The 24,179-nt window shown below is 39.5% G+C and overlaps 1 protein-coding gene across 6 annotated transcripts in view; it reads right to left on the reverse strand.

The window, feature by feature from the left end:
• RPRD2 (regulation of nuclear pre-mRNA domain containing 2) overlaps nt 1-24,179 on the reverse strand; it is a 95,932-nt gene that overhangs the window by 29,148 nt on the left and 42,605 nt on the right. For 2 of the 6 annotated variants that reach the window (XM_033924059.1, XM_033924058.1), the window contains 4 exons: nt 23,859-24,126; nt 22,925-23,263; nt 20,074-20,280; nt 10,307-16,774 (listed from right to left, as the gene is read on the reverse strand). In XM_033924059.1, coding sequence (XP_033779950.1) covers nt 13,998-16,774; nt 20,074-20,280; nt 22,925-23,263; nt 23,859-24,126 — 3,591 coding nt within the window. In that variant the 3' untranslated portion in view covers nt 10,307-13,997. Of the gene's footprint in view, nt 1-10,306; nt 16,775-20,073; nt 20,281-22,924; nt 23,264-23,858; nt 24,127-24,179 lie in introns of those variants that run through there. The other 4 variants (XR_004537240.1, XR_004537239.1, XR_004537237.1 and 1 more) reach the window with 4 other exon arrangements.

Raw genomic sequence — 24,179 nt, forward strand, 5'->3', positions numbered from 1 at the left:
TGTACACAATAGAGATGGGATGAACTCTTGGGTTTGTGACCCCCCCCCCCCACCGATTGTGAATATATGTAGGGGAAACAGTATTTGTTTCTAGTCTCTCCCCCCTTTGAAATTAAGAATCAAGGCAACACATCCATACATAAACAGATGGACAAAGAATCCTAGGAAACCCTGGGCAGCAGATCCCAGCTCTGACTAACATCACCATTTCTTGGCTGCATGCATCCTGTTTGTTAAGACAAAACAGAATATGTTCTGAGTTTATTAATCCATAATGCAGCTAAATTTCTGTGCACAAGGAACAATCATGGTTATTGCTTTTCAGATAGGATACCCCCATAACTACAAAAAGTATAGAAAAAAAAAAGGTAAAACTTATAACGGAAAGAGCAGGTCATTCTTGTGAAAAGATAACCAAGAGAATTTGAAAGACTTATAAAATCATAACTGAAGTAGAACAGGGTTAGAGAGCTTTTCCTTTTCAAATAAGGAACTAGGATACTCACTGGACCCTATCCTGTCTCCCTCCTCCTCTTCTTATCCAAGCTACTTAAACATCTTCACCTCCATTGTTTTGACTTTATTTCTTCTCAAGCTATCCTTGACTCCCATCAATCTGGCTTTTGCCCTCTTCATTTTATAGAAACTTCCCTTATGATAGTCTCCAATTACCTGTTCCTGGCCAAAAACCTCTACTTCATCTCATCCTTATTGATCTTTCCGCAGCTTTTGATACAGTAAATCACTCCTTAGTCATCAATATGCTGCCTTCACTTGGATCTCAGGGATCTGTTATCACATGGTTTTCTTCCTATCATTTCCATCTCACCTTTAGTGTATGCTGTGGTGGATCCTTCTCCAACGCCATCCCACTATCGGTTGGTCTGCCTCAGTGCTCTGTTCTGGGACCACTTTTTTTTTCCACTTCTTCTTCCCTTGATACTCTAATCTACTCCCATGGCTTTCAGTATAACCTCTATGCCAATGACTTGCAGATCTACATCTGAAATCTCGACATTCAGTCCTAGGTTTCAACCTGCTTGTCTGTCATCGTTACCTGGATGGCTCGCTGCCATCTAAAATTAAACATGTTCAAGACTGAGCTCCTTATCTTTCCACCTAAACTTCTTTCTTCTTCCCCCGTCTCTATAACTGTGAACACTCTCATCCTCCCTATCTTGTCAGCTCGCAATCTTGGGGTAACCTTTGCCCGTCTTTCTCATTCTCTTCACAAATCCAACAGACTGCCAAAACCACCCTATACATTACTAAAATCAGGATTCTTCCTTTCTGAGCAGTCAAAACCCTCATCACCTCTTGCCTAGAGTAGTGCAACCTACTTCTCACTGCCCTTCTGCTCTGCCATCTCTTTTCCCTTCAATCTGTTCAGAACTCTGCTGCACACCTCATATTCCATCAATGTTGCTATGCCCACATTTCCCCTCTCATCACTTCATTGGTTCCCTATCCATTTGTACATACAGTTCAAACTCCTCTTATTGACATACAAGTGTATTCACTGTGCAGCTTAGTATCTCTTTTTCATTTCTTCCCACACTCCTCCCCCGGGCACTCTACTCATCAGATATCGCTCTCTTATCTGTACCCTTCTCTTCTACAGCCAACTCCAGACTCCATCCCTTCTACCTTGCTGAACCATATGCCTGGAACTGACTGACTCAATACATCAGGCTGTCTCTGGCAGTATTCAAATCCAGATTCAAAGCCCAGTTCTTTAAAGATGCAATGCTTTCAATTCCAAACTCCAGCCCACCTTCTAAAGCATCAATATCTGACTTATTTCCTCTTAAATTCCAAACCTGAGCAGTGTATCAAAACACCTTTTTGTCTGTCTTGACTAGATTGTAAGCTCTTTTGAGCAGGGACTGTCTCTGTTGTGTTTTGATGTACAGCACTGTGTTATGTCTGGTAGTACTAGATACACTTCTTGAAATCATCAGGCAACAAATTTAAGACAAAATAGAAAATATATTTTTGTTTCTAATTAATAGACAAAGTTGTGAAATTTGTTGCTGGAGAATGTGGCCAAGAAATTTCAATTGGCTGGATTTAAAAGAGATTTGGACAAGCTCCTAGAAGAAAAACATTTTAACAATTAGCTAAGTACTATAAACTTGGAAAATCCATTACAAGGAATGGATCTACAATGAAATCTACTGTATACTTCCGAGTTACAAACAGGGGCATGACCTGATGGGCCATTGCCATGAACCAATATGGCATATTTTACAAGTAGATCTTACAGAAGAAACATACACTAAAGAAAGTGAATCAGGTTATAGATGAAAATAAAAGGGCCATTTAAAAATACACACTATATTCGAATTACTATTGGCTCTCTACAAACACCTCAAATCCTGCTTCATACAGGACTATCAAAACAGAGTTAGGCTATTCTAAAAAAGTGTTTTGCCCAAGAGCCTGCTGCCAGTTGGAGAATGGAACACAGAGCAAATGGGTGGAAAATAATTATTTTGAATTTTAAAAAAAGTAGCATAAAAAAAGGATTGGACCTCCACTGCTGTTCACCATGAAGTACAATGAAGCTAGGATAAATTCCCACATCAGGTCATTTCTCCTCTAGAGCAGTGGTTCCCAATCCTATCCTGGAGGGCCACCAGCCAGTCAGATTTTCAGGATAGTCCTAATGAATATGCATGGGGCAGATTTGCATGCCAGTCATCTCCATTATATGCAAATCTCTCTCATGAATATTCATAAGAGTTATCCTGAAAACCCAACTGGCTGGTGGTCCTCCAGGACAGGGTTGGGAACCACTGCTCTAGACCATCTAAGACTGGGGATACTTCAGAGGCTGTTTTTACATTAGTTGTGAGAATTGGGGGTTGAGAGGCAGGACATTACAAGTTCCAGTCATTACAGAATGGTCAACACTTAAGTACTCCAAGTCTGGACACATAGCTGTAAGGTTTGTCAAGGAGCCAAGGTGCACTGCCTCCACCCAAGGGCTGACACTGCTTCTAGCCACTGATTTTTCACAATAATTGCAAACACTTATGGTGCTGGATTCCATCATGCATTCAAATTGACACAGAAGCACAAAGAAACAAACAAAAAGCAAAATTGCTTGCAGGAGTTTGCTGTAAACAAGATAATTCAACCACCCAAATGGATGATGTAATTCAATAGGCCCAAGACTAAATTAGACCGATCTCAAAAAAACCTATGAGCACACCTTCCCCTTACTTTGACCAGATGGAAAGGTAGGCCATATTAATGTATATGGCTAAATTATTTTGTTGCCTATGAAGAATCTTCCTTAAACTTCTCATTCTTCACTGAATGAGAAGCAGGATAGTGTCAGCTACATTGGTAGTGATTCACAAACTGAAGTCTGCTTAGTGTTTTTAGCATGAGAATCCTTGATGCATAACATCCCTTCATAGTATTTTGTGTGAGACAGCTAAGAAAGTTTAAACTTATAAATTCTTTCACACATCCTCTCTCAAGTTTTTATCCAGACAATGCTGTTTAGAGAAGGATCTGACCTAAGACTAAGGGCCCTTTTTAAAAAGCCACTGTAGCAATACTACCACAGTAACGCACCAAAACCCATTCAATTCCTATGGGCTTCAGTGCATTTACTGCGGCTTTTTCAAAAGGGATGCCTGGAATGCCTTCCCAGAAGATACAAACACAGTACTGAAATTAAGAGAAGTGGCTGCCTTACTGTGAAGAAAATGGAAACCAAGTACTTAGTGGCTCAACTCAAAACAATGAAATTATTTTTGCATTTCAAGGATATATGGGGATAACAGAAAGATAATCTATACACAGATTAGCAATTATAACCTTAACCACCTTACTAGCCAGTCATCCAAATTACTATGTGCTATCAAAATCATATACTCAAATTCACCACAATAATACACCAAGAGCTGCTATTCACTCACTGTTCTTGCTGATGTGATAGAAAACAAACTGTTTCACACACCAAAAATTTCAAATCAGAGGATTATATTAATTCAAAAAGTTATATCCAGAGTTAAGACATCTAAGGTTCTGGTGTTTTGTTGATTGAAACTCCTCTATTCATATTTTTTAAATAAATTGCATTTCTAGGATCTAAGTGGACACCAGCAACCCACATACCTAATTATGGTGTGTGGCAACTGCACTTAAACTGAATTAATCTTGGGACCAGAATCAGACGGATTAAGTAACTTAGAAAATGCTGCACATTTGAAACAACTCTGGTCTGCTTTAACACACTATATAGAAAAATCTCTTCCACTCGATAGTGTAGGATTTCCTGGTGGGGAGATATCTGGACTATATGTTCTTCTCTTGGACTTCCTTTTGATGTTCAAGCAGAATATCTCGACAACCTCCATGGTGATAGTCCTAGAGACATATCTCATACTATCTTCAGTATGATGCTTTCCTTTTGTAATAAACTTCTGTAGAAAATAAAGATCTGCTATTTTTCTCTGTTGCAAATAAATGTAGGTATGGTATGCTCACAACTTGCTTACTACTTGCCAATCAATGACCATCCATGAGAGTCTAGATAGCCAAGTTGGTCTGCTAGCAGATTCTGTTCTCCTAGAAAATAGGATGCCATTATAAATATACCTCGCAGAACTACCCAACTCCAAATTTTTCTGGCTTCAATTCCGAGGCAAAAGATTAGTTTCTCCAGTTTGTTAATATACATTTGATACGAGAGGCATTCAATAATTTATCTGCATGAAAGTAGCATGTTGAGACATGTCTCAAGGTTACTCGTGCAGTTATGGCTCAGTGCTAGTCTTCATATTTCATATATACACACAGTAGTTTGAATACTCAGAAAATAAATAAAGAACTGGCGTTGAATATCAAGTGCTTTATGGGATCATCAAACTGCCACCCGAGTAGCCTAACTCGCTACGTTGGTGATCTCAATGATGAGGCAAGACTCTGAGGTGACACCAACGGCATGGAAGGAGAGCAGATCTCTAGACATGAACACTTGGAATGTGTCAATGGAATTGGTTTCTGTTGACAGTTGAGTGAGGGCCATGATAGCACCTTCTGAGTTTATTAATTCAATTGGAATACCGTCAATACCAGGTGACTTATTTTTCAATAAAGCTTTAATTGCTGCTATGACTTTTAAAATATGTGGTTCTTTTTCCAGGTCAATTTCCCCAATGTTATCCTCATTGCCTTGTTTGTATAAATTTTCTGTATATTCTTTCCATCTCTTTTCAATGCTTTCTGGATCATTCAATATCATTCCATTGGCTTCTTTAAGTAGCCCCAGTCATGGTTGGACTTTCTGCCACAATCTCTTCTGCCACATATCTTTGAGATACAGTTCTTTGTCTTGCCGAACTTGATGTTGAAACACTCAGTTCATTTGTAATACTTTTCTCTATCACCGGAGAGTTTTGCTTGTCTTCTTTCTTTTCTGGTTTCTTCTGAGATCCAAGGTGATTTCTTGGCTCTTTTTCTTCTGGAGTGTTTTAGTTTCATCACTACAGTTTTGATGTCATTCCATAACTCTTCAGGTTCTCTATCTCCTGTAACAAGCAAGGTAAACCTGCTGTTAAGTTTTATCCAATAATCTAATGGAATGTTTTCAATGCCGTATTTTAGTAGGTCTCTAATGATCTTCTTGTGAAGCTTTACCTTGATCTTGCATGTCAAAAGCTCATGGTCGCTTCCACAATCAGCTCCTGGTTTAGACCTTGCAGTCAAAACTGCAGATTTCCATCTCTATCCTACACAGATGTAGTCAATATAATTTTAATACATGCCATTTGGAAAGGTCCGTCTGTCTGTACTGGTGACGTTTGTGGTGTTGGAAATGCGTATTCATGATTGACAGTTGGTTTTGTAAAACTGTACTGTTATCACTAGCTTCATTTCTTTCACCTATGCCATGCTTTCCAACAACTGCATCTTCATATGTACTTCTTACTTTTGCATTGAAGTCCTCCTTAATGATCAGTAGATCTTGTTTCAGCATTTGATCTATTACATTTTGAAGTTCATAGAACAATTCTACATCCTCATCTTCTGCGTCTGTTGGAGCATATACTTGGATCAAGTATATGGACATTGATTGGCTTTCCCTACAGATGGTTTATGGTTATGGTTTATTAGTCTTGTTATACCACTCGTTCATTTTACTGGTCCAAGCGGTTTACAGAATACAATAAAAGTTAAAAAAAAAACCTCCATTATTAGATAGGACAGACCTGACCCATAGAAACAGCAAACATACTAAGAAACTCCATTATTGAGCAGGATAAATCTAACCATACAAACAACCAAGCATTCACTCCTAAATAAAATCATAAAAATACCATTGAGCTTTCAAATTTCACCAGACTGCTGATTGAAGATCTAGAATATTTAGAATATGTGAGTAATATGGGACTGATTTAAATATTGCCTGACTGCTTCTTTTAAAAGAACTGTTTTTAACATAATTTTGAAAGATTTTAAATCGCCTCTAATCTCAACTCTCATGGCATATGGTTCCATAAATTTGGAACTGCAAAGCTTTATTTCGAGTACACTCCCACCTAGCTCTATAAACAAAGGGTATTACCATTCTATTATCTTAAATAGATCTCAAAGTTCTTAGTGACAAGTAAGAAATAAAATACAAATGTAAATAAGCAGGCTGTAGAGAATAGAAAACTCTATGCACAAGGAATAGAGCTTTAAATTGAATTCTATAACGAACGGGTAGCCAATGATATTGCAAATTAAGAGGTGTTACCCTATCAAATTTTTCTCTTAAAGCCTAGAACTTTTATTGCAATATTCTGCAAAGTTTATAATCTTTTCAGATTCCTATTTGAGGTCCCCGAGTACACAATGTTGCAATAATCCAATTCTGAGATTATTAAAGCATGAAGAAAGGTACGCAGATATTTCTTCTGAAATAGTCTTCTTATAATTCTCAAGGCTCTTAATGTATAAAATCCTTTTTTTATATCTGACATTTTTCAAAGGTCAGCTGATAATCAACCCAAATTCCCAGATATCTAAAACGTTTTACCAATGGGAATTTGATTCCGAAAATTTCAACTTCCAAATTCAGATGTAAGTAATGTCCTGTAATCAAACAGGATACACATTTTTCAATACTCAGGACTAATCTATGGTCAGCTAACCATTGGGCAATTACTGTAAGTCCTTCTTTCAAAGTATTCAAATCTAAGTGAATTGGATCAATTTTAGCAACTAATAGAATGTCATCAGCATAACAATACACTCTAAAGCCTATCTCCTGAATCAAAGAAATAAGTGGAGCTAGGAAGATGTTAAATAATATAGGAGATAGTGCAGACCCTTGGGGAACTCCACAAGATAAATGATATTTTTTAGAAGTAGATGTCTTTCCTTTTACTGAATATGTCCTATTATGCAGAAAAGATTCAAACCAATTCAAAACAGTAGATTCCAACTTTTTTACCATTAAACCATGGTCCACAAGATCAAAGGCAGCAGCCAAATCCAGTGAGATAGCAAAATGATAATACTCATTATCCAACATTTCCAATGTTTCACGAAGAAAACAGCAGACCAAAGTTTCAGTACTATGTCCTGCACGAAATCCTGCCTGTCTTGGATGAAGCACATTTGTTTTTTCTATAAATTCAACAAGTTGATTCAAAACAAATTGCTCGATTATTTTACCAGGAAGGCATAAGTTTGAAATTGGGCAAAATGTTTTTGGATTTGTTGGATCTAATTTTTTGTTGATTTAATCACTGGGGTTATAATGGAATGTTGCCAACAATCTGGGTAAATCCCTGTGTTCAAACTTTGATTGATCATAATCAGTATGAGTGGTAAGAGCCCACGTCTGTCCATTTTCACCCACAAGAGTGGTATTGAGTCATGAGATATGCGTATCTTTTTGATTTTCAAAGTGAGTTTAGAAATAGCTGTTAATGAACAACTATTAAATGACCCAAATCTAAAACCCAGTGTATTACAGGTCTCATCTACTCTTAAATTGACTATTTAAGAGTGGTGAAATCAACAATTGTCTCAAATCTAGAATTTTCTTTTCAAAAAATTCTCCCAAAATATCTAGGTTAAAATTTTCATTATTCGTCAACGAATAAAAAATGGAATATAGTTTTTTAGTATCATGCTCACTAGATCGAATTTGTTCATTGAAATTTTTTTTTTTAATTTCCTTTAACTTCTTATTGTAGAATATTCTTTCCTATTTTAATTTTTCTCTCAAAGCCTCTGTCTTATGTTTTCGCCATTGTCGTTCATCATACTGTAATTGTCTTTTATATCCTCTTAATTCTTCATTATATCAACTATTGTGTCTATGGACTAGAATTTTTGATTTCTAAGGGAGCAATATGATTTAATTCATTGAGTATTACAGAACTCCATATATGAGTCTGTTGTTCTAAAGACATATCACCAAAATCAAGAGGGAAAGCTGAGCAAATAGGAGTAATGGACATGGGGGGGGGGGTGTCTATTTTTTTTATGTTAAGTGTAAAGAACCCCGTTTTACCTCTTTTAATTGTAACAAGTTATCTATAATCACAGAAAAGGTAAACATTTTATGATCCATCCAAGATAACACTAAATAAGTTATTTTTTCCCAAAAGTTGCAGCAGGATTACACTAATATATCATTGAGAAGGCAATCTGAATACAAAGGACCAGGAAACCTTAATGGAGGCATGGGATCGTGTTTCATTATGTGAATGTCTTAAAACTATATCACAAGCCAAAAGCAAGGAAGATAAGACTATGAAAACCTCAGGATACGAGGTCTAAAGTTATGATATTGAACTGTAAGGCAAGCTGTGCACACAAATAACTCATTCCAACATTTTACCATCATGTATTTTTTTTTCACCACCCTTCAACTTCCAGCAATGTTGGCCATTCTGTAGCTATCAAAACTTGGGATTCAGAAATTTGCTCCAAAACAGGTTTTACTAGCTGACAACTAGACTAGAAACCCAACAAGGAGTAGAGAGGTATTAAGTACATTTCCTCCAATATTCAGAACGATATAGCCAGCCAGGAATGGCTCCTGGCCACTTAAATAGCATATTGGTGCCTAACTGTGGATGTTCACTGGGAGACAGCAACCTTCCACTGAATACTCATGATGATCAGCGACTATGTGTCAATATTCAGCACCTACCAGCTAAGTTTAGTGGCTACAACAGGCCGTATAAATAGCAGCCTCTCTTTAGCTGCTAAGCACATAACTGGTTAGCGCTGAATATGGGCATAAGTTTCCAAGGTTAAAACCCCCCAGATATTCAATGTCAGTTGCCAGAAACAGCCCAGCACTGAATATCTGGGCAAGTATCAGTGTTGGGCAGACAGTGCACTGCCGCCAGCTGACTATTTCTCATCCCTTTGTGTGATCATGCACGATACTGCAGTAGTCTGCTGTTGCCTTGTGATCTGCCATCTACACATGAGTCCATTGTGGTGCCGGTGGGAAAGGATTTGGAGAGGATACTCAACTAATGGATAAACCTGCCAATTTGACCCCACTTTGAGTTTGAGCTTCCACTTGTAGATAAATAAGATAGGCTACAGCTGGAATCCAGGATTAACCAGCCTATTTCAATTCATAAATATACAGTACTCTGATTGCAGAACCTTCCGCTACCTTTCCACCATTCCCAAAATAAGAGAAAACAAGGTTATCCACTTGAATATACTGGCACACATTTGTTCACGATTAGAGAGCAAAAGAGTTTTAAAATTCTTTTCAATCTTAAGTACTAGACTGAGTTCTGACCTAATGGTCAAGAAGCAATGAGAACAGAATGGTGTATCGGTGTATCAATCATCCTTAGGGATGACCATGAATATAATTGCAAAAGGGATGCACCAGGCATGCCCCATTTTAGTCCACTGCCTCTGTGAAGATGTATTTTGGATTTCCTAAAGAAACAATAAGGCAGCTGGTCTACTAGGTAGGAAGCAGACTGTATGAAGAATATCTTTATTCAGTACACTCCCAGTAAAGTTGTAACAGACCCAGGATCATTTTTTTTCAGCACTGGTGGAAGTTGTGTGTTTTCTAACCAGCTGCTTGCTTTGCATCCGACACAGCCAAGTTTGGCAAAATATGGCTGTGCTGGGCATTATTTCTTGGGAGTGTACTGAATAAAGATATTGTTCTTCATAAGGTCTGCTTAAGACAAACAAGTCCACATCTTCATACACATATTGGAGTAAGCCCCCTAAGGATTCATTCTGTCCCATCTGGTGTGAACATCTGTATCCCAATCATTCATTAATCTGATTATGTGGCTGTAACCAAAACTACATGAATTTAATCAGCTCATAATTTTTCTGTAACTATTATACAGAACATTTTAACATAAATATACAATTTCAGAACTGAGGGTTTTCAGGTAATCATGAATCCAAATACCTTTTGCAGAAGGAAAATCACATTTGCATGCTACTACTGTAAGTAAAGCCAAATTACATAGTATCTACAATCATCAAAAACATAGCCAAAGGAATCACTTTGTTAAACTAACCCCTTATGTCATAGAGTCTAAAGCATCACAGATTAATGTGCTTGTCTGTGATGTGGTTGCATTGACAGAAAATGGTTTGCTCCTTTGAAAGGACACCACACAAAACAGAGAGCATTTTTATTAAATTTTAACACAAAATAAATCCCTCTCCCTCCAAGAACAAAAATTGTTTTCATGGAAAGCTTAGATTTTTGCTCTAACTTGTAACTTCCATATTCTTCTAGAAGCAAAGAGTACAAATTTTATTTAACATATCCAGATCAAAGCTTCTTTCTTGATTCTTCTTGAAACATGGCTAGAAAGTGATGTAATGTTTTCCGTAACAAAAAAAACTTTCCGAATGAAGAGAAAATAAAAATGTTTTAAAAAGAAGGCCTTGCAGCAAGTTCTTTTCTTGGACTGAAATTGAGCGGACCAGAGTTAGTTTAATCTTTTACATTCTATCAACCTATATACTCCAGGTGTAAGCTAAAGAAAAGAATTTCAAAGAAGTTAGACTGGTTTGTTTTATTCATTGTATTAACATGTTGCTTTTCATATTTCTGCCTCAACTGCAGGCATCCTCTTCCATACTTAACACTTGAGAACATTGAATCCAATGTAACTAATGCATCTTAACAAGCACCGGAGGGGAAAAAGCAGTCAATATATACAGCCCTTAACACTGCACTTTACTGTGAAAGACCAACTTTCAGAATGCAGGTTAATCCCCTCCTGTAGGTTAAAAAAAAATAGCATATTCACATTATCCCACTAAGTTTATACCCTAACTGATGCTGTTCTGCTTAAGAAAGATAGAGTCCTAGTTAGTACACTTGCAAAAAAGCTCCTATATTACACTGAAAACGCCTGCAAAGGCTCCGAACACACTTTTGCAGAGGAGTTTTCATTTGACTGCTCAGTTTATGAAAAGCTAAGGACACACATTATACTGCATTTTAGTAGCAAGCATATCTGTGCATTCTCCATTTGCCACCAGCTAAAGCTTTACTAAAAAAAAAGAAAAAGGTACATTTTTAACTCCACCAAGGTGAGATATGGAGTTAAAATTGGGGTTAAAGACCTTAAATCAGAATGTGCTTTAGGTGATGACTTCTTTTTTTTTCTTTTAACTTCCAATAGTGAGAAATGTACAATAAACTTGCACTTCCAGAAACTGTTTTGAAATGACTAGATCAAGAAAGAAATTTCCCCATCCACTCTAGAAGACATTATAAATTGAATTGTAAAATGAACCAAAAATGTTCACACTTAAACTTCCTAGATTCTGTTACTAGGAAACGTCTGCTTTTTTTCCCCTTTACTATGGCATGCAACTTAAAATAAGGACATGTCACATCAAACTGGCTCACTACAAAGAATGTGTATATTTCTCAGTGGCTGAGCTGGTTCAAACACCAATAAAATCAAAAATGTTATCATTTACATAAAATGGAAACGTAAATGTTAGCAAACACACCCCACTAACAAGATACCTGAAACATTAGTGACGACAGTATTATCTCTGCATAAAAATGTCACCCACAGTATGTTTAAGAGTTCTATGGGTTTATAGTATATTAACATTTATTCTCCAAAGTGAGAAATTTCATACATACAAGTGATTATGTTATTTAGGGCAAAGTGTATCAACTCCTGCTTGAAGAAATACTATTGGCTCATTTACTTTTTCAATTTGGTGTCTTTTTTGGTTTTAATATTCTTGGGAAGTATATTATTTATTTCCTCAAACTTCACTCCAGTGAGACAGACATATTGGATTAATCAACTCAATCTCACTGCGAAAGTAACAATGACAGCACACACACACACAAAAATGTATGGAGCTGCCTCTTTTATCTTATCTCACAACAGGGTAAAGTTCATTTGTAAGACAGAACAAAAAGGCAGCAAGTGCATCTCAGTGGTTTCAGAGCTATCATGCTCATTCATCAATTTTTCTACGTGCTATTTAAATATGTTACAAATTTTGAAATTTGTGCTCCAGGTTTTGCACAGAACGTGAAAAGGAAATCTGCATATACAAAAATGATGACTTAAGTGAAAAGGACCAACTTAAAGGAAGTAATATTACTTTTTGTACAATAATTCTTTCAATTTTATGCCTTAGCGCTGTAACACAATTTACATAAACCTTGGACTACTAATTAGTTGCCTCTGTGTAACCTGTTGGAAATATATATATATATAACTCTGTATATACACAACTGAGCCAGATACTTCTACTTACAAAGAATGTTATATAGACTGGCATTTTAATCCATATGGATATTTTGCTACCACTCAACACAAATACGGGGTTTCCAGAATGTTTTACATAGGGAAACAAAATTCTAATTTCAAATACTGGTTCTCTGTCATACGTTCATTATTAAAGTATGAATTTGCCATTCTGTTGTATCCCACTATTTAACTTTCATTTTTTTATGCTGCATTTCTGTAAAAGGTTATATGAATTAATGGCAAACCCATCCAAGTTGTCAATACCCGCAGAGAATAACCTGGAAGCAAGAAACAACACATAACATACTGCAAAATTAAGCATGCATCCCCCCCATTCTATAGGAGTAGGACTGGTCATATGTGCAGGTGAATTTTCTCTGACTTGCTAAGCCCCTCTCCCATATATTCATTTGTTTAGACACATTCCTGAACAAAGGGCAGTTTTCAGAGGGGAAAGCAGGGAAAGGACAGGGGAGAAAACACACAACCAAAACCATACTCCATGAACCTATCTTAAAGTGGCTGAAGTTGTGAGACACTCAGTGGCAGGCTGGAGAAGACCATATAATTTGAGCAGCTTTTCTTCATTCACAAGGAGGCAAGTGGGAGGGAATGGCTAGAAGAAACTGGTGGTGTAAAAATAAGTATTTGAACATTTTTATTACATGAATTTCAATACCAGGAAAAAAATGGTATAAGGTTAAGTTGACCTCCCTATTCCTGACACCATGACTCACCTAGCTGGACAATGGAAAGCAGTGTGGTGTTCGAGATATTTCAAAATGCTTCACAGGCAGAGACCACGCTGAGCAGAGATCATTGAGGAAGAGACCGAGATTAACTGAAATCCCAAGCAAAAGGCACAGGAAGGGTTACTACTCATCACAGGCTGTGGAAATCACGGATTGCTGGTCAGCTTTCAGCAGCAGAAGCAAAGTCCTACCCTCCCCTTTTCTTAGGCATATGAACAAAAGGGGGGGAAGCAGGAACTTATGTAGAAATGTTATCAGTCAAAATAATATCCCAAACATCAAGACGTGTTTGGCTAAAAGATTATTTTTTTCCTCCCAAGTGGCAATAGAACATTTTCCTAGCTTTATGTCACTTGCGTAGCTTGGAAAAAAATTAACCAAAAGTTCTCAGGGCCCAAAGGAATTAAAAGAAACACATCTGCATCCGCTGCTCTAGAGAGAAACATTCATACCACCTCCCATATTAGAACAGGTCTCTGGCTCAATACCGAGGAGGGTAAAATGGGCGTTTTGGTGCAAAATATGGCGGTCCCCTACCAAAAGGGGGCCTAGGCCTTTTTAAGCCACGAGATGGGTCTCTATTTTGGAAATGGTTCCTGGGCCTAAAATCTGGCCGTGGGTTTCTCATCATTCCACTCTGATGCATATTTTCTCTAGGAGGTGGGCCAAGAAGTGAAGGAGGATGACCACTAAAGGATGGTCCATGCTGATCTCGCATGTGTGCAGGCAGGGCTAGGTTTTCCTGAAGTCTACCAAGTGGTGGACATCCGTGGTCTTGTTGAGGTGGGGTCATAAGGTTGCCTGGTGGTCCCACAAGGTTGCCTGGTGGTCCTGGATGCAAATTAAAATGCTCATTCATTGCTCCTTGATGCAGGGTGTTATGCTCCTTTGCAAATGGAATACCACTATGATCTAACAGTGGAGGGGGAGAAAATGGAATACCCCCACGCTCTACAGGTGGGGCTGGTGGTGGAGGGGGAACAGAAAATGGAACTACTCCACGGTCTAAAGGAGGGAGAGGAGGGGCAGGAAATGGAATACCACCATGTTCAATTGGTGGAAGGGGGGGCACACCAAGAGGCAAAGGCAGTGGGGCTGATGTCTCGTTTGAAAAAGGATTTGTATGCTCCACTGATGGTATATGTGGAGGAACAGTGTGATCCCTGGTAAAGAGACTTCCATGATCCACTGGTGGGGCAGCAGGCAGTCCAGATGGTGGCGGGCCAACTTGTTCTCTCTGGAAAGGAGGTCCAAGCTCTAAGGGAGGTGCAATGGGGGGTGCAAGAGGAAGTGGTGGTGGCGGAGGTGGTGGTGGAGGTGGTGGAGGAATATGATGATCAAAAGCAGTGCTGAAATTATTTGCTCTGAAATTACTTACATTTTCCTGAAAGTGTGGTGGGTGCTGGTTTTTAAATCCAGTCATTCCACTGTTTCCACTCACAGTGGATAGTTCAGGAGTATTCGATGGGCCTTTATCAAAAGAATTTCCTGAGTTACTCATTTCAAACCAACCTAACCTACCTGCATCTTGTCCATGTCCTCTATTCCCTTTCCCAAGGACTCGGATAGATTCTACTGTCTGAATGGGTTCTCCCGAGAGCCTCCTATTTCTGGCATTATGGTAACCCAAGGTTTCTATAGGGGCTCCTTTCTCTTCCGTACTATCAGGCAAGTCTAAAGAAGATGAGGATACTCTAGTTTCTATGCGATAATGCTCTTCCTGAAGCTGCTGCTGGTCAGCAGATATTCCAGTCTGACTCACATTAGACAGGGCTCCTTCATTAGCAGTGCTTTTAGGAGTCTGACTGTCTTCAGAAGGCTTGCGAGATGCAATTTTCAGCATGTTCTTAAACTCAATAGTTGAAGTTGCTGAAATAACTGAGCTTAGAGATGCCTCCAGGTTAGAAATCGGGGGTCTAATAGAAGTGCTAGAAGGGGTATTCTGAGTAGGGAAAAGTGGTCTACTAGGGCCTGAATGAGGGGAGTCTGCATATTGATTCTGGGACAAACCAGAATGTACTAGAGATTTTGACAAACTATTATGATTGGAGTCAGGTGTGAAAAATGTGTCACTCTTACTAGGTGAGGGTGACCTGTCTGGATCTATATCACTTCCCCTTAGACTGTAATTTCCATACATATCAGGTGGTGATGGCAACTGACCACAGCTCTTCTGATCAAGTACAGATCCTAATGTCGAAGGAAAAGTAGACTGCACACCAAGCTCTTGAGATTGATGACCAAAACCAGACATCAGCGACTGGAATTCTACTTGATCAAGGTGCTTACTTGATTTTAAAATAGATTTTGCAGGTTTCTTCTCAAGATTTACCATGGCAGAGGGTGGGGGTCCTGAATAGTCAAAGTCACGATAGTCTTCATCCTCTTTAAAAGATGTATCTGGATAGAATTTCTCTTGTGAAGACTCCATTAATGAAGAGCATTTTTCCATACTATCAGAGGCTTGTCCATATGCTGATGGTGAGGAATTTCCCCCGAGATTGAAAGGTCTATAGGAAGGCACAGAATTAGACAGTTCTTGAGAAAAATCTTCATTTCTGCTCTGTGGCGGTGATCCTGTGCTACTCGGTGTAGATGATCCAGGACTTATTAGCTTAGATATTAAAGACATGGTGTCCACATTACTTGAAGTTGGTTTATCCATCATCTCATCCTGAGTAGGTGTTCCACTCCTTTCATCACGAACAGGTGTTCCATCTACATTGTCCACTGAGGTGCTAGTAGGACCTCGATGGAAATCTGATGAGTGACTTTCAGATGGGGTACTAGTGGCTCCCAAGCTGCTTAGAATTGGGATATTCAAATTTAAACCACTAAAACCAGGGTTTCCCTTTAAAAAATTATGAATTTTCATTTCTAGACTAGTTGGTGAGCAAGACTCTGATTCGGTCTTGGTCTTGGAAACCTCTGATGACTGGCTCATTGAGGTTTCTGTAGATGAACGGGATGGACTGGTGAAGCCATCAGAATTAACTGGTTGTTTGAAACTAGAACTGGAAAGCCCTGGACTATGAGCCATGGAGGTCTTGATTACTGAAGTAGAAGAAACTTCAGAAACAGATGAATTTGGAGAAAAACCAAAACTTTTGGCAACAAAAGGTGAAGTATTGGAAGGGACATTTCTTTCTTTCATACTGCAAACTGTGGTGTTGACTGGGGATGTCGAAGTGCTATGAGAAGCAATTCCACTTGATAAAGCTGTATTTCCAGCTACGTTCTGAAGCAAAGATGACAAACCTGCAAGAGATATTTAAATTAGATTTTTTTTTTTTGCTCCTTAAAATATAAATTGAGACAATACATTCTATCAATTAACTACTGCATACCCTATAATTTTTCTGAAAATCTGTATTAAAAAATTTCAATTTTAGTTCCCAGCTTACCATAATGACAACACATGGGTTGCTACTTATAGGACATGAATAACCTGCTAGCATATTATCAGCCAGTTTTTGCTCTTGTTATCAACCAATCATTCTTGCTTTCTCAATTCCTTGCCAGTTAGCTTTCCCTAACAGCCTTTCAATGACCCTCCTCTCTGCAGCTTATCACTTTTGGTCTGCTTTCTTGCAATTTTATAGCAACCAGCTCAGAGTAAACAGGAATGATTGCTATCCTGTTTAAACTGATCCTATTTAAACTGCAAGGAGATGTCTCAGAAGTTTAAACCAATCTTTCTGCAGAGAGATCTCGTCATTGTTCTAATTACACTTTCCTATATACTAAAATTGCTTAAAGCATTTTCATTCCATATAAGATACTCTAAACCTTTGATCTATATGATACAAAGAAATTCCAATCTTAAGCATTACAGTCCATTCACTAAAACAAAATATTTATCTAACAGCTCTGATATCTATTTTCATAAAGCATTACTTACTACACAGAGAGATCCATACAGGGGAAAAGAAAGCCTTTAAAAGTTCACTAACAGCCAAATAAAAATCATTATATAATATGTTCTAAAATCCAACCCAAAAAGATGCCCCCTTCATGTTCCCGCTGGCTCAGCATTAAAATGTGTCTCGGGAGGCCAAGGGCAAAAGAACATTAGCCAGGCTGGATTTTTTCCACAGTCCACCCTAAGTTTAAAAAAGCAAATACTATATTCTCTATTATACAATCCTCTTTAAATATTATGGATACATAGTATGATTCTATGTAACTATTATGAAAAGAAAGTAACAAGGGTATTTTCCCCCCTCTAAAACCTAATTGAATATATTATTATGCAGAAATAAAACATAAGAACTAAGTAAACAAAGGCAGGAAACAGACCTCTACCCACAAGTGCAGGACAAAGCACAGGAAAGAAAGGGAGGGGATCTTTTTGTTTGTAAAATCAAATGGGTTTCAGTTATAATTTTAATTCATTCCCTTAATGACCCAGCAAGGGACTTATAATCTATATTTTATTGTTTCCTCACTATTAATTCCCAATTTTTTTCTGGCCCTTTGCAGACTATCCTTATTTATTCAATTTTCCAATATATTCCTAGGGAAGTTCCAAACAGTCCACATGAATCCATTCAAATAATTCCCCATCTGTCCTGGCAGGCTCATGATCTAGCTAGTGTCTCTGGAGCAATGGGGAAGCAGGTAACTTGCATGTAGAAAGTTCTATATTCTCCTAGGGTTTTCTTTATGTTTGCATATGCCAAAGATCACCTCTTGCATACTGTCCAACTTAGAAAGGTTTGCTACACTTCTGCTTATTTAAGGCTTAGAGAGCAAGGGTGTCAAAGTCCCTCCTCGAGGGCCGCAATCCAGTCGGGTTTTCAGGATATCCCCAATGAATATGCATGAGATCTATTAATAGCATTAGATCTGCTTGAGATCTGCACTAATAGCCAATCTGTCGATCAAATCGGGAAAGATTCCAGAAGACTGGAAGGTGGCAAATATTATGCCGATCTTCAAGAAAGGTTCGAGGGGAGATCTGGGAAACTACAGACCGGTGAGTCTGACCTCTGTACCGGGAAAGATGGTAGAGTCGCTGATAAAGGACCGTATCATTGATTACCTTGACGGACACGGGCTGATGAGGAATGGGCATCAACATGGATAAGTGTAAAGTGATGCATGTCGGTAACAAAAATCTCATGCATGAATACAGGATGTCCGGGGCGGTACTTGGAGAGACCTCCCAGGAAAGAGACTTGGGAGTTATATCGACAAGTTGATGAAGCCATCCACGCAATGTGGGGCGGCAGTGAAAAGGGCAAACAGAATGCTAGGAATGATAAAGAACGGGATCATGAACAGATCGGAGAAGGTTATCATGTCGCTGTACCAGGCCATGGTGTGCCCTCACCTGGAGTACTGCATCCAGCACTGGTCGACGTACATGAAGGACACACTACCACTCGAAAGGGTCCAGAGAAGAGGGACTAAGATGGTTAAGGGGCTGGAGAAGTTGCCGTACAGTGAAAGATTAGAGAAACTGGGCCTTTTCTCCCTCAAACAAAGGAGATTGAGAGTGGACATGATCGAAACATTTAAGGTACTGAAGGGAATAGACTTAGTAGATAAAGACAGGTTGTTCACCCTCTCCAAGGTAGGGAGAATGAGAGGGCACTCTCTAATATTGAAAGGGGATAGATTCCATATGAACATAAGGAAGTTCTTCTTCACCCAGAGAGTGGTAGAAAACTGGAACGCTGTTCCGGAGTCTGTCATAGGGGAAAACACCCTCCAGGGATTCAAGACAAAATTAGACAAGTTCGTGCTGAACCAGAACGTACGCAGGTAGGGCTAGTCTCAGTTAGGGTGCTGGTCTTTGACAAAGGGCTGCTGCGTGAGCGGACTGTTGGGCACGATGGTCCACTGGTCTGACCCAACAGCAGCAATAATTATGTTCTTACTAGCATACAATGAATAGATCTCTTGCATATTCATTGAGGAAATCCTGAAAACCCGACTGGATTGTGGCCCTTGAAGAGGGACTTTGACACCTTTGGCTTAGAGCCAAACTAAACTACAGAAAATCAAATAAATTCTCTGTAGCTTCTGTAGCCTCAAACCTATCAACATCAGAATTCTATCAGTGATACTACAACTGCTCAACAGAGGTGCCAGCATGGGAGCAGTGGAGATCCTGCTGTTGACAGGGGACGGATTTGGCCAGAAAGCAAGGGTGGCTGTAGTCTCTGTAGATGAGAAGAGGCCAGTCCAAGGGAAAAGGATAGAAAAGACCAATAGGGAGATGGTGAGAAGCCACAGCAAGAGGGGGAAGAACATGTGGTTAAGGAATATGCAGCTCCTCACGTTATCATCGTCTCTTCCAGTTACAGGACATGAAGACACACATTCCTTTCAGTACTGAAAATTCCATTCATCCCCAGCAAGTGGGTAGTAAAGGTCAGAATCATGTTTTGTGCACTTGATAATATGCCATCAAAGAGGCATCTTTCAAACAGATCTTAAATTTTAGGAATTCTGACTTCTAGAATTAATTTAGCTCTGCCTAAAAAATGAATACTTCCGATATGAAATATGTTTAATAAAATACTCCTGATGTTTTAACTACAGTGTACCTTGCAGTCCTGGTGCTGAAGAGGCCTGGGTTTTGGAGAGTGCTGAAAGAATACTCTCTGGAGAGATATCGACCTTCGAGAGAATATTGGCTAATGGATTCTGAGACCCAGGAGCTGCTGTTCCCTGAACTGGAGTCTTCAGACTACCAGAAAGAGTCGTTGGAGTCGTTGGTGTCCCAGGGGAAGGCCTAGAAGCAGGACTCACCCCTGAGAGAGAAAAATTGAATATAACTCAGTTAGAAAGTTCAATCTTTTTAGTGAATTCTAAGATTACATTTTTCCTTTAGTCCCACCACACCAGTCCAGACTGTGGGTTATTCCCACCCAGCAGCAGATGAAGAGAGAAAAAAGTCCTGAATATTTTGCCCAATAAGGGTATCTTCAAGTCTGGGGGGATTCAATATTTTGAATGCCAAAACAATGGATCAATTGTTCTCCTTTTCTTTTGAGATCTTGTATAAATACTAAAGTTAACATACTGTGGGTAAACCAAGTTTTACCGAGTTTACCAAGTTTATTTATTAATTTGATGAATCGCTTATCCATAATTTACTAAGCGAATTACGAGTTATAATAAACATATTAATAAACAAACAAATAATTTTAAGTAAAAAAGGGTATAAAAACAGACTCATAAACAAACGTAACAGAAATACGAGAGGATAAAGGGGAAAAGTTACATTGTTAATGTTTAGAAAAAAGAGGAGAGAACCAGTCAGGGAAAAACATAAGGCTACAGGAGACAAAGTTCAACCTAAGGAAGATGTAACAGTTCAAAAACAAAATAGCAAGACAGCAGCAATTTAAATCAGTCTATACACTGGTGATATAGTAGGAAAAACCTCAGAACTAGATTGGGGGAGGGGAATAAAAAGAATATCAACCGGTAACACCTAATTTCTCCTAGCGTTTCCTCATCAGATCACACGAGAAAGGAATGCTTGCAAAACCAACCTAAAAACTCAACAAGAATCCTGGAAAGAAAAGAAATAGCTCCTAGAAAGACTTATTTGAGGGTAAGAACCTTGAAAGAAGTTCTATTAAAAGGCTGAAAAGGCAGATGTCCTAGCGCCTTTAGGACCAGATTCAACCCACAGCTGTGCACATGGATCTATAAGCCGTGCCGAGACCCCAAAATAAAGAAGGCTGCCCCACCAGGCTAGCCTACAGTTTTGTCACCTGATTGACCAGTGGAGAGGCTAAGCTTTGCGCTGCCACCCATCCTGGCTGTGCCACATGGCATGTGGCGCAAAAACGCTTCTGAAGCGCCTAATTTGTGCAATCCTGGCAAGAATTCACACGAGGAGAGCCTAAGAACTCCATCCCAATAAGATTTGAAGCAAAAATTACAATTTTGGAGAAGCAGGGAGCTTTTGGAAAAAAGATCATTAAGAAATGCATGCCAAAATTGCAATATATTGATTTTTCTCTTTAAACTTTTCTCCTTTTTTATTTTCTGCCTCTGTCTACTCAATTCTCGTCCTCTTTTTCATCCTTCTCCTTTTTAAATTCAACTATCAATTTTCATCTCCAGATCAAACTTCTCTCCCTTTCTCTTCCCAACTGCCCCCCATCCCATCTCTCCCCATATCTGTCTGCCTCCCTCCCTCTCCCCAGGTCCACCATTTCTCCCTTTCTCTTCCCAATGGTTCTCCTGTCAAGTATCTTTTTCCCTCTTTCTCCACATTACCCCAGGTCCAACCTCTCTCCCTTCATTTCGCTTTCTTCACAGCCCAGCATGCCTTTCCCTCCAGCGCCAGTCCCTCTCTCCTCACAGTCCGGTGTGTCTTGCCCTCTGGCACCGGTCCGATGTCACCGCCAAGCTGAGGAGTCTGCCAGCCTCAGCAATTTGGCAGCGATGTACGTGGCTCCCCCTCCTGATTTTCGCCTGCCACAGTCTGTCTCCAATGATGTGCAACTTCCTGCTTCCACCCGGGTGGACGGAAGGCAGGAGGGGGAGCCATGGACAACACTGCAGAATCGCTGCCGAAGCTGGCAGACTTTCCGGCATGACGGCGACATCAGACTGGTGCGAGAGGGAGGATACGCTGGGCTGTGAGAAGGGAAAGTTCGGAGGCATTGCTGGGGGCCAGATTCGGCCCATGGGCCTTGTGTTTGACACATGTGCCCTAAGTCCTGCAATTCTGTGACTAATATTATGGTATGGTTAGGCAGACTAAATGTGCTATGTAGTCTTCATCTGCCTTTATTTTCTGTTTCTGTGAGTTGTACCCATCCTCAAGATTTCCTGCTCATCTGAAGCTCAGACTTCCATCTGGTTCAGGAACTGACTCGGTAATCAATCCAGATGCTACATAGTCCACCCATCACCATCTGCTGGAAACTGAGAAACACCGAAGCCTCAACGCTGTTAGGCAAGGTACACAGGACACTTTCTGTCCTCATCTGCAGGTGGGCTAGTTCTGGACTGGCCTGGTGAGGATACAATCGGAAAACAGAACTTCTTCTCATATCCAGTCTTTCCAAAGAACAGTAACAACGAAAATAGTGCTATATTATCCAAGTTTTCAACCTAATAAAACTACCTCCTGATATGAGAATTCTCTTAATTGATCATTACTTCTGCAGAATCAAAACAAACCTGACAACCACAATTTATCCTACATGTTCCCAGTAAACTAAGCAAGCATGACAAAACTTGAGGGGCAACATCTTATACTTTTCATTTTTCAAATGCCTCATCTTGCATGCATATTTAAAGCTACAGAAAATAGTCAACTACTGCTCATCATGAAAGCAATATTGGTACTTTAAAACATTTTTGGCAAGGATATTAATCCCAAAACATGGAGTCCCCATGAAATATGTAATGTTAGACTATTAGACCAACCTGTATTCTTCATGACTGATGTTAAGCTGCTGAGAATTGAGCTGATCTTGGCCAGGTCGACATTTGCAAGGTTTGGTAAAGGAAGTGTTGTGGAAGAGAGAGTTGTCACAGCATTTGGTGCTTTTGCAGGGGTAGGTGTGGGAGGGGTAGGAGGAGTAGGAGAGGGTGGAGTGGGAGGTGTTGGAATAGGAGTGGGTGGGGAGGCTGTAGCACTAAGAGGTGGCGTTATGGAAGCAGTAGTTGGTGTTGCAGAAGTAGACGGCACTGCACTGGGGACGCTATCTGTTGTTTTTGTTGAAGTTGATGAAGAAACCACTTGCTTCTCTTTCCTATCATCCACTATTAGAAATTAAAACAAAAACAGTTTGGAAATATATCAGACTCAACAAGAACAAATACAGTGCTGGCCTGGAGGCTCAACACACTATGCAGATGAACTGGGTATAAATCCCAGCTCACGTCATTAAGGTCCTTGCTGGGGAGAAACTCTCATCACATAATGGCTCAATTTAGTGCTCATGATGACAAATGCAACTTCACCGAGACTCAAGTAGTGAATGATGTCAGCCAAACCAAGTGGCTCTCATACAAAACAGAAATCGTGTGGGCTATAACTGACTGAGCCTTATCACGGCAGTAGCTTAGCTTCCACCTCTTTTGTCCCCAGACATCAGAGGGGTACCCATACAAGGGATCACAGTTCTGTCTCGTACAGACACCATGACTAGCTTGAACAAAGGTTCGTATCATCAGATCCCAGCTCTGATTCAGAATGAGCTGGAAGCCAAAGTAAAAGAAAGAAATTGCTTTGATAGAAGAAGAAAAAAGCCCATAGAACCTAATCATCTAAATGCCCAATTCTCAAATGTTGCAGAACACACATAAGAGAATGCAGAAAAACAGATGTTTGAGCTCTGCCTTTCTTAAAACATACCGATGATTTTTGACAAATCATCATCTACATCAGACAGCTCCATGTCCTCCACATCCCGATTATCTTTTGCAGGCTCTGGGGTTATGGACACGGGGGATAAGGAGTCTTCTTCACCCATTCCCTGGAAAGGAGATTCTGAACCAGTTGGCGAGGGGGCATCCATACTTGGTGAAGGAAGAGGAGACTCCTCTGGATCAGGAAGAGTTGCTTTCAGCTGGTCTAGTTTTTTCTTTAGATTGCTAACTCGGTTAGCAAATGTTTTATAAGCCTGAAAAAGAAAAAACAGCACAATATTTAACGCATAATGCAAATGGAAGATTA

This window comes from Geotrypetes seraphini, chromosome 16, assembly GCF_902459505.1.
Source record: "Geotrypetes seraphini chromosome 16, aGeoSer1.1, whole genome shotgun sequence".
In the NCBI taxonomy this organism is placed as follows: Eukaryota; Metazoa; Chordata; class Amphibia; order Gymnophiona; family Dermophiidae; genus Geotrypetes; species Geotrypetes seraphini.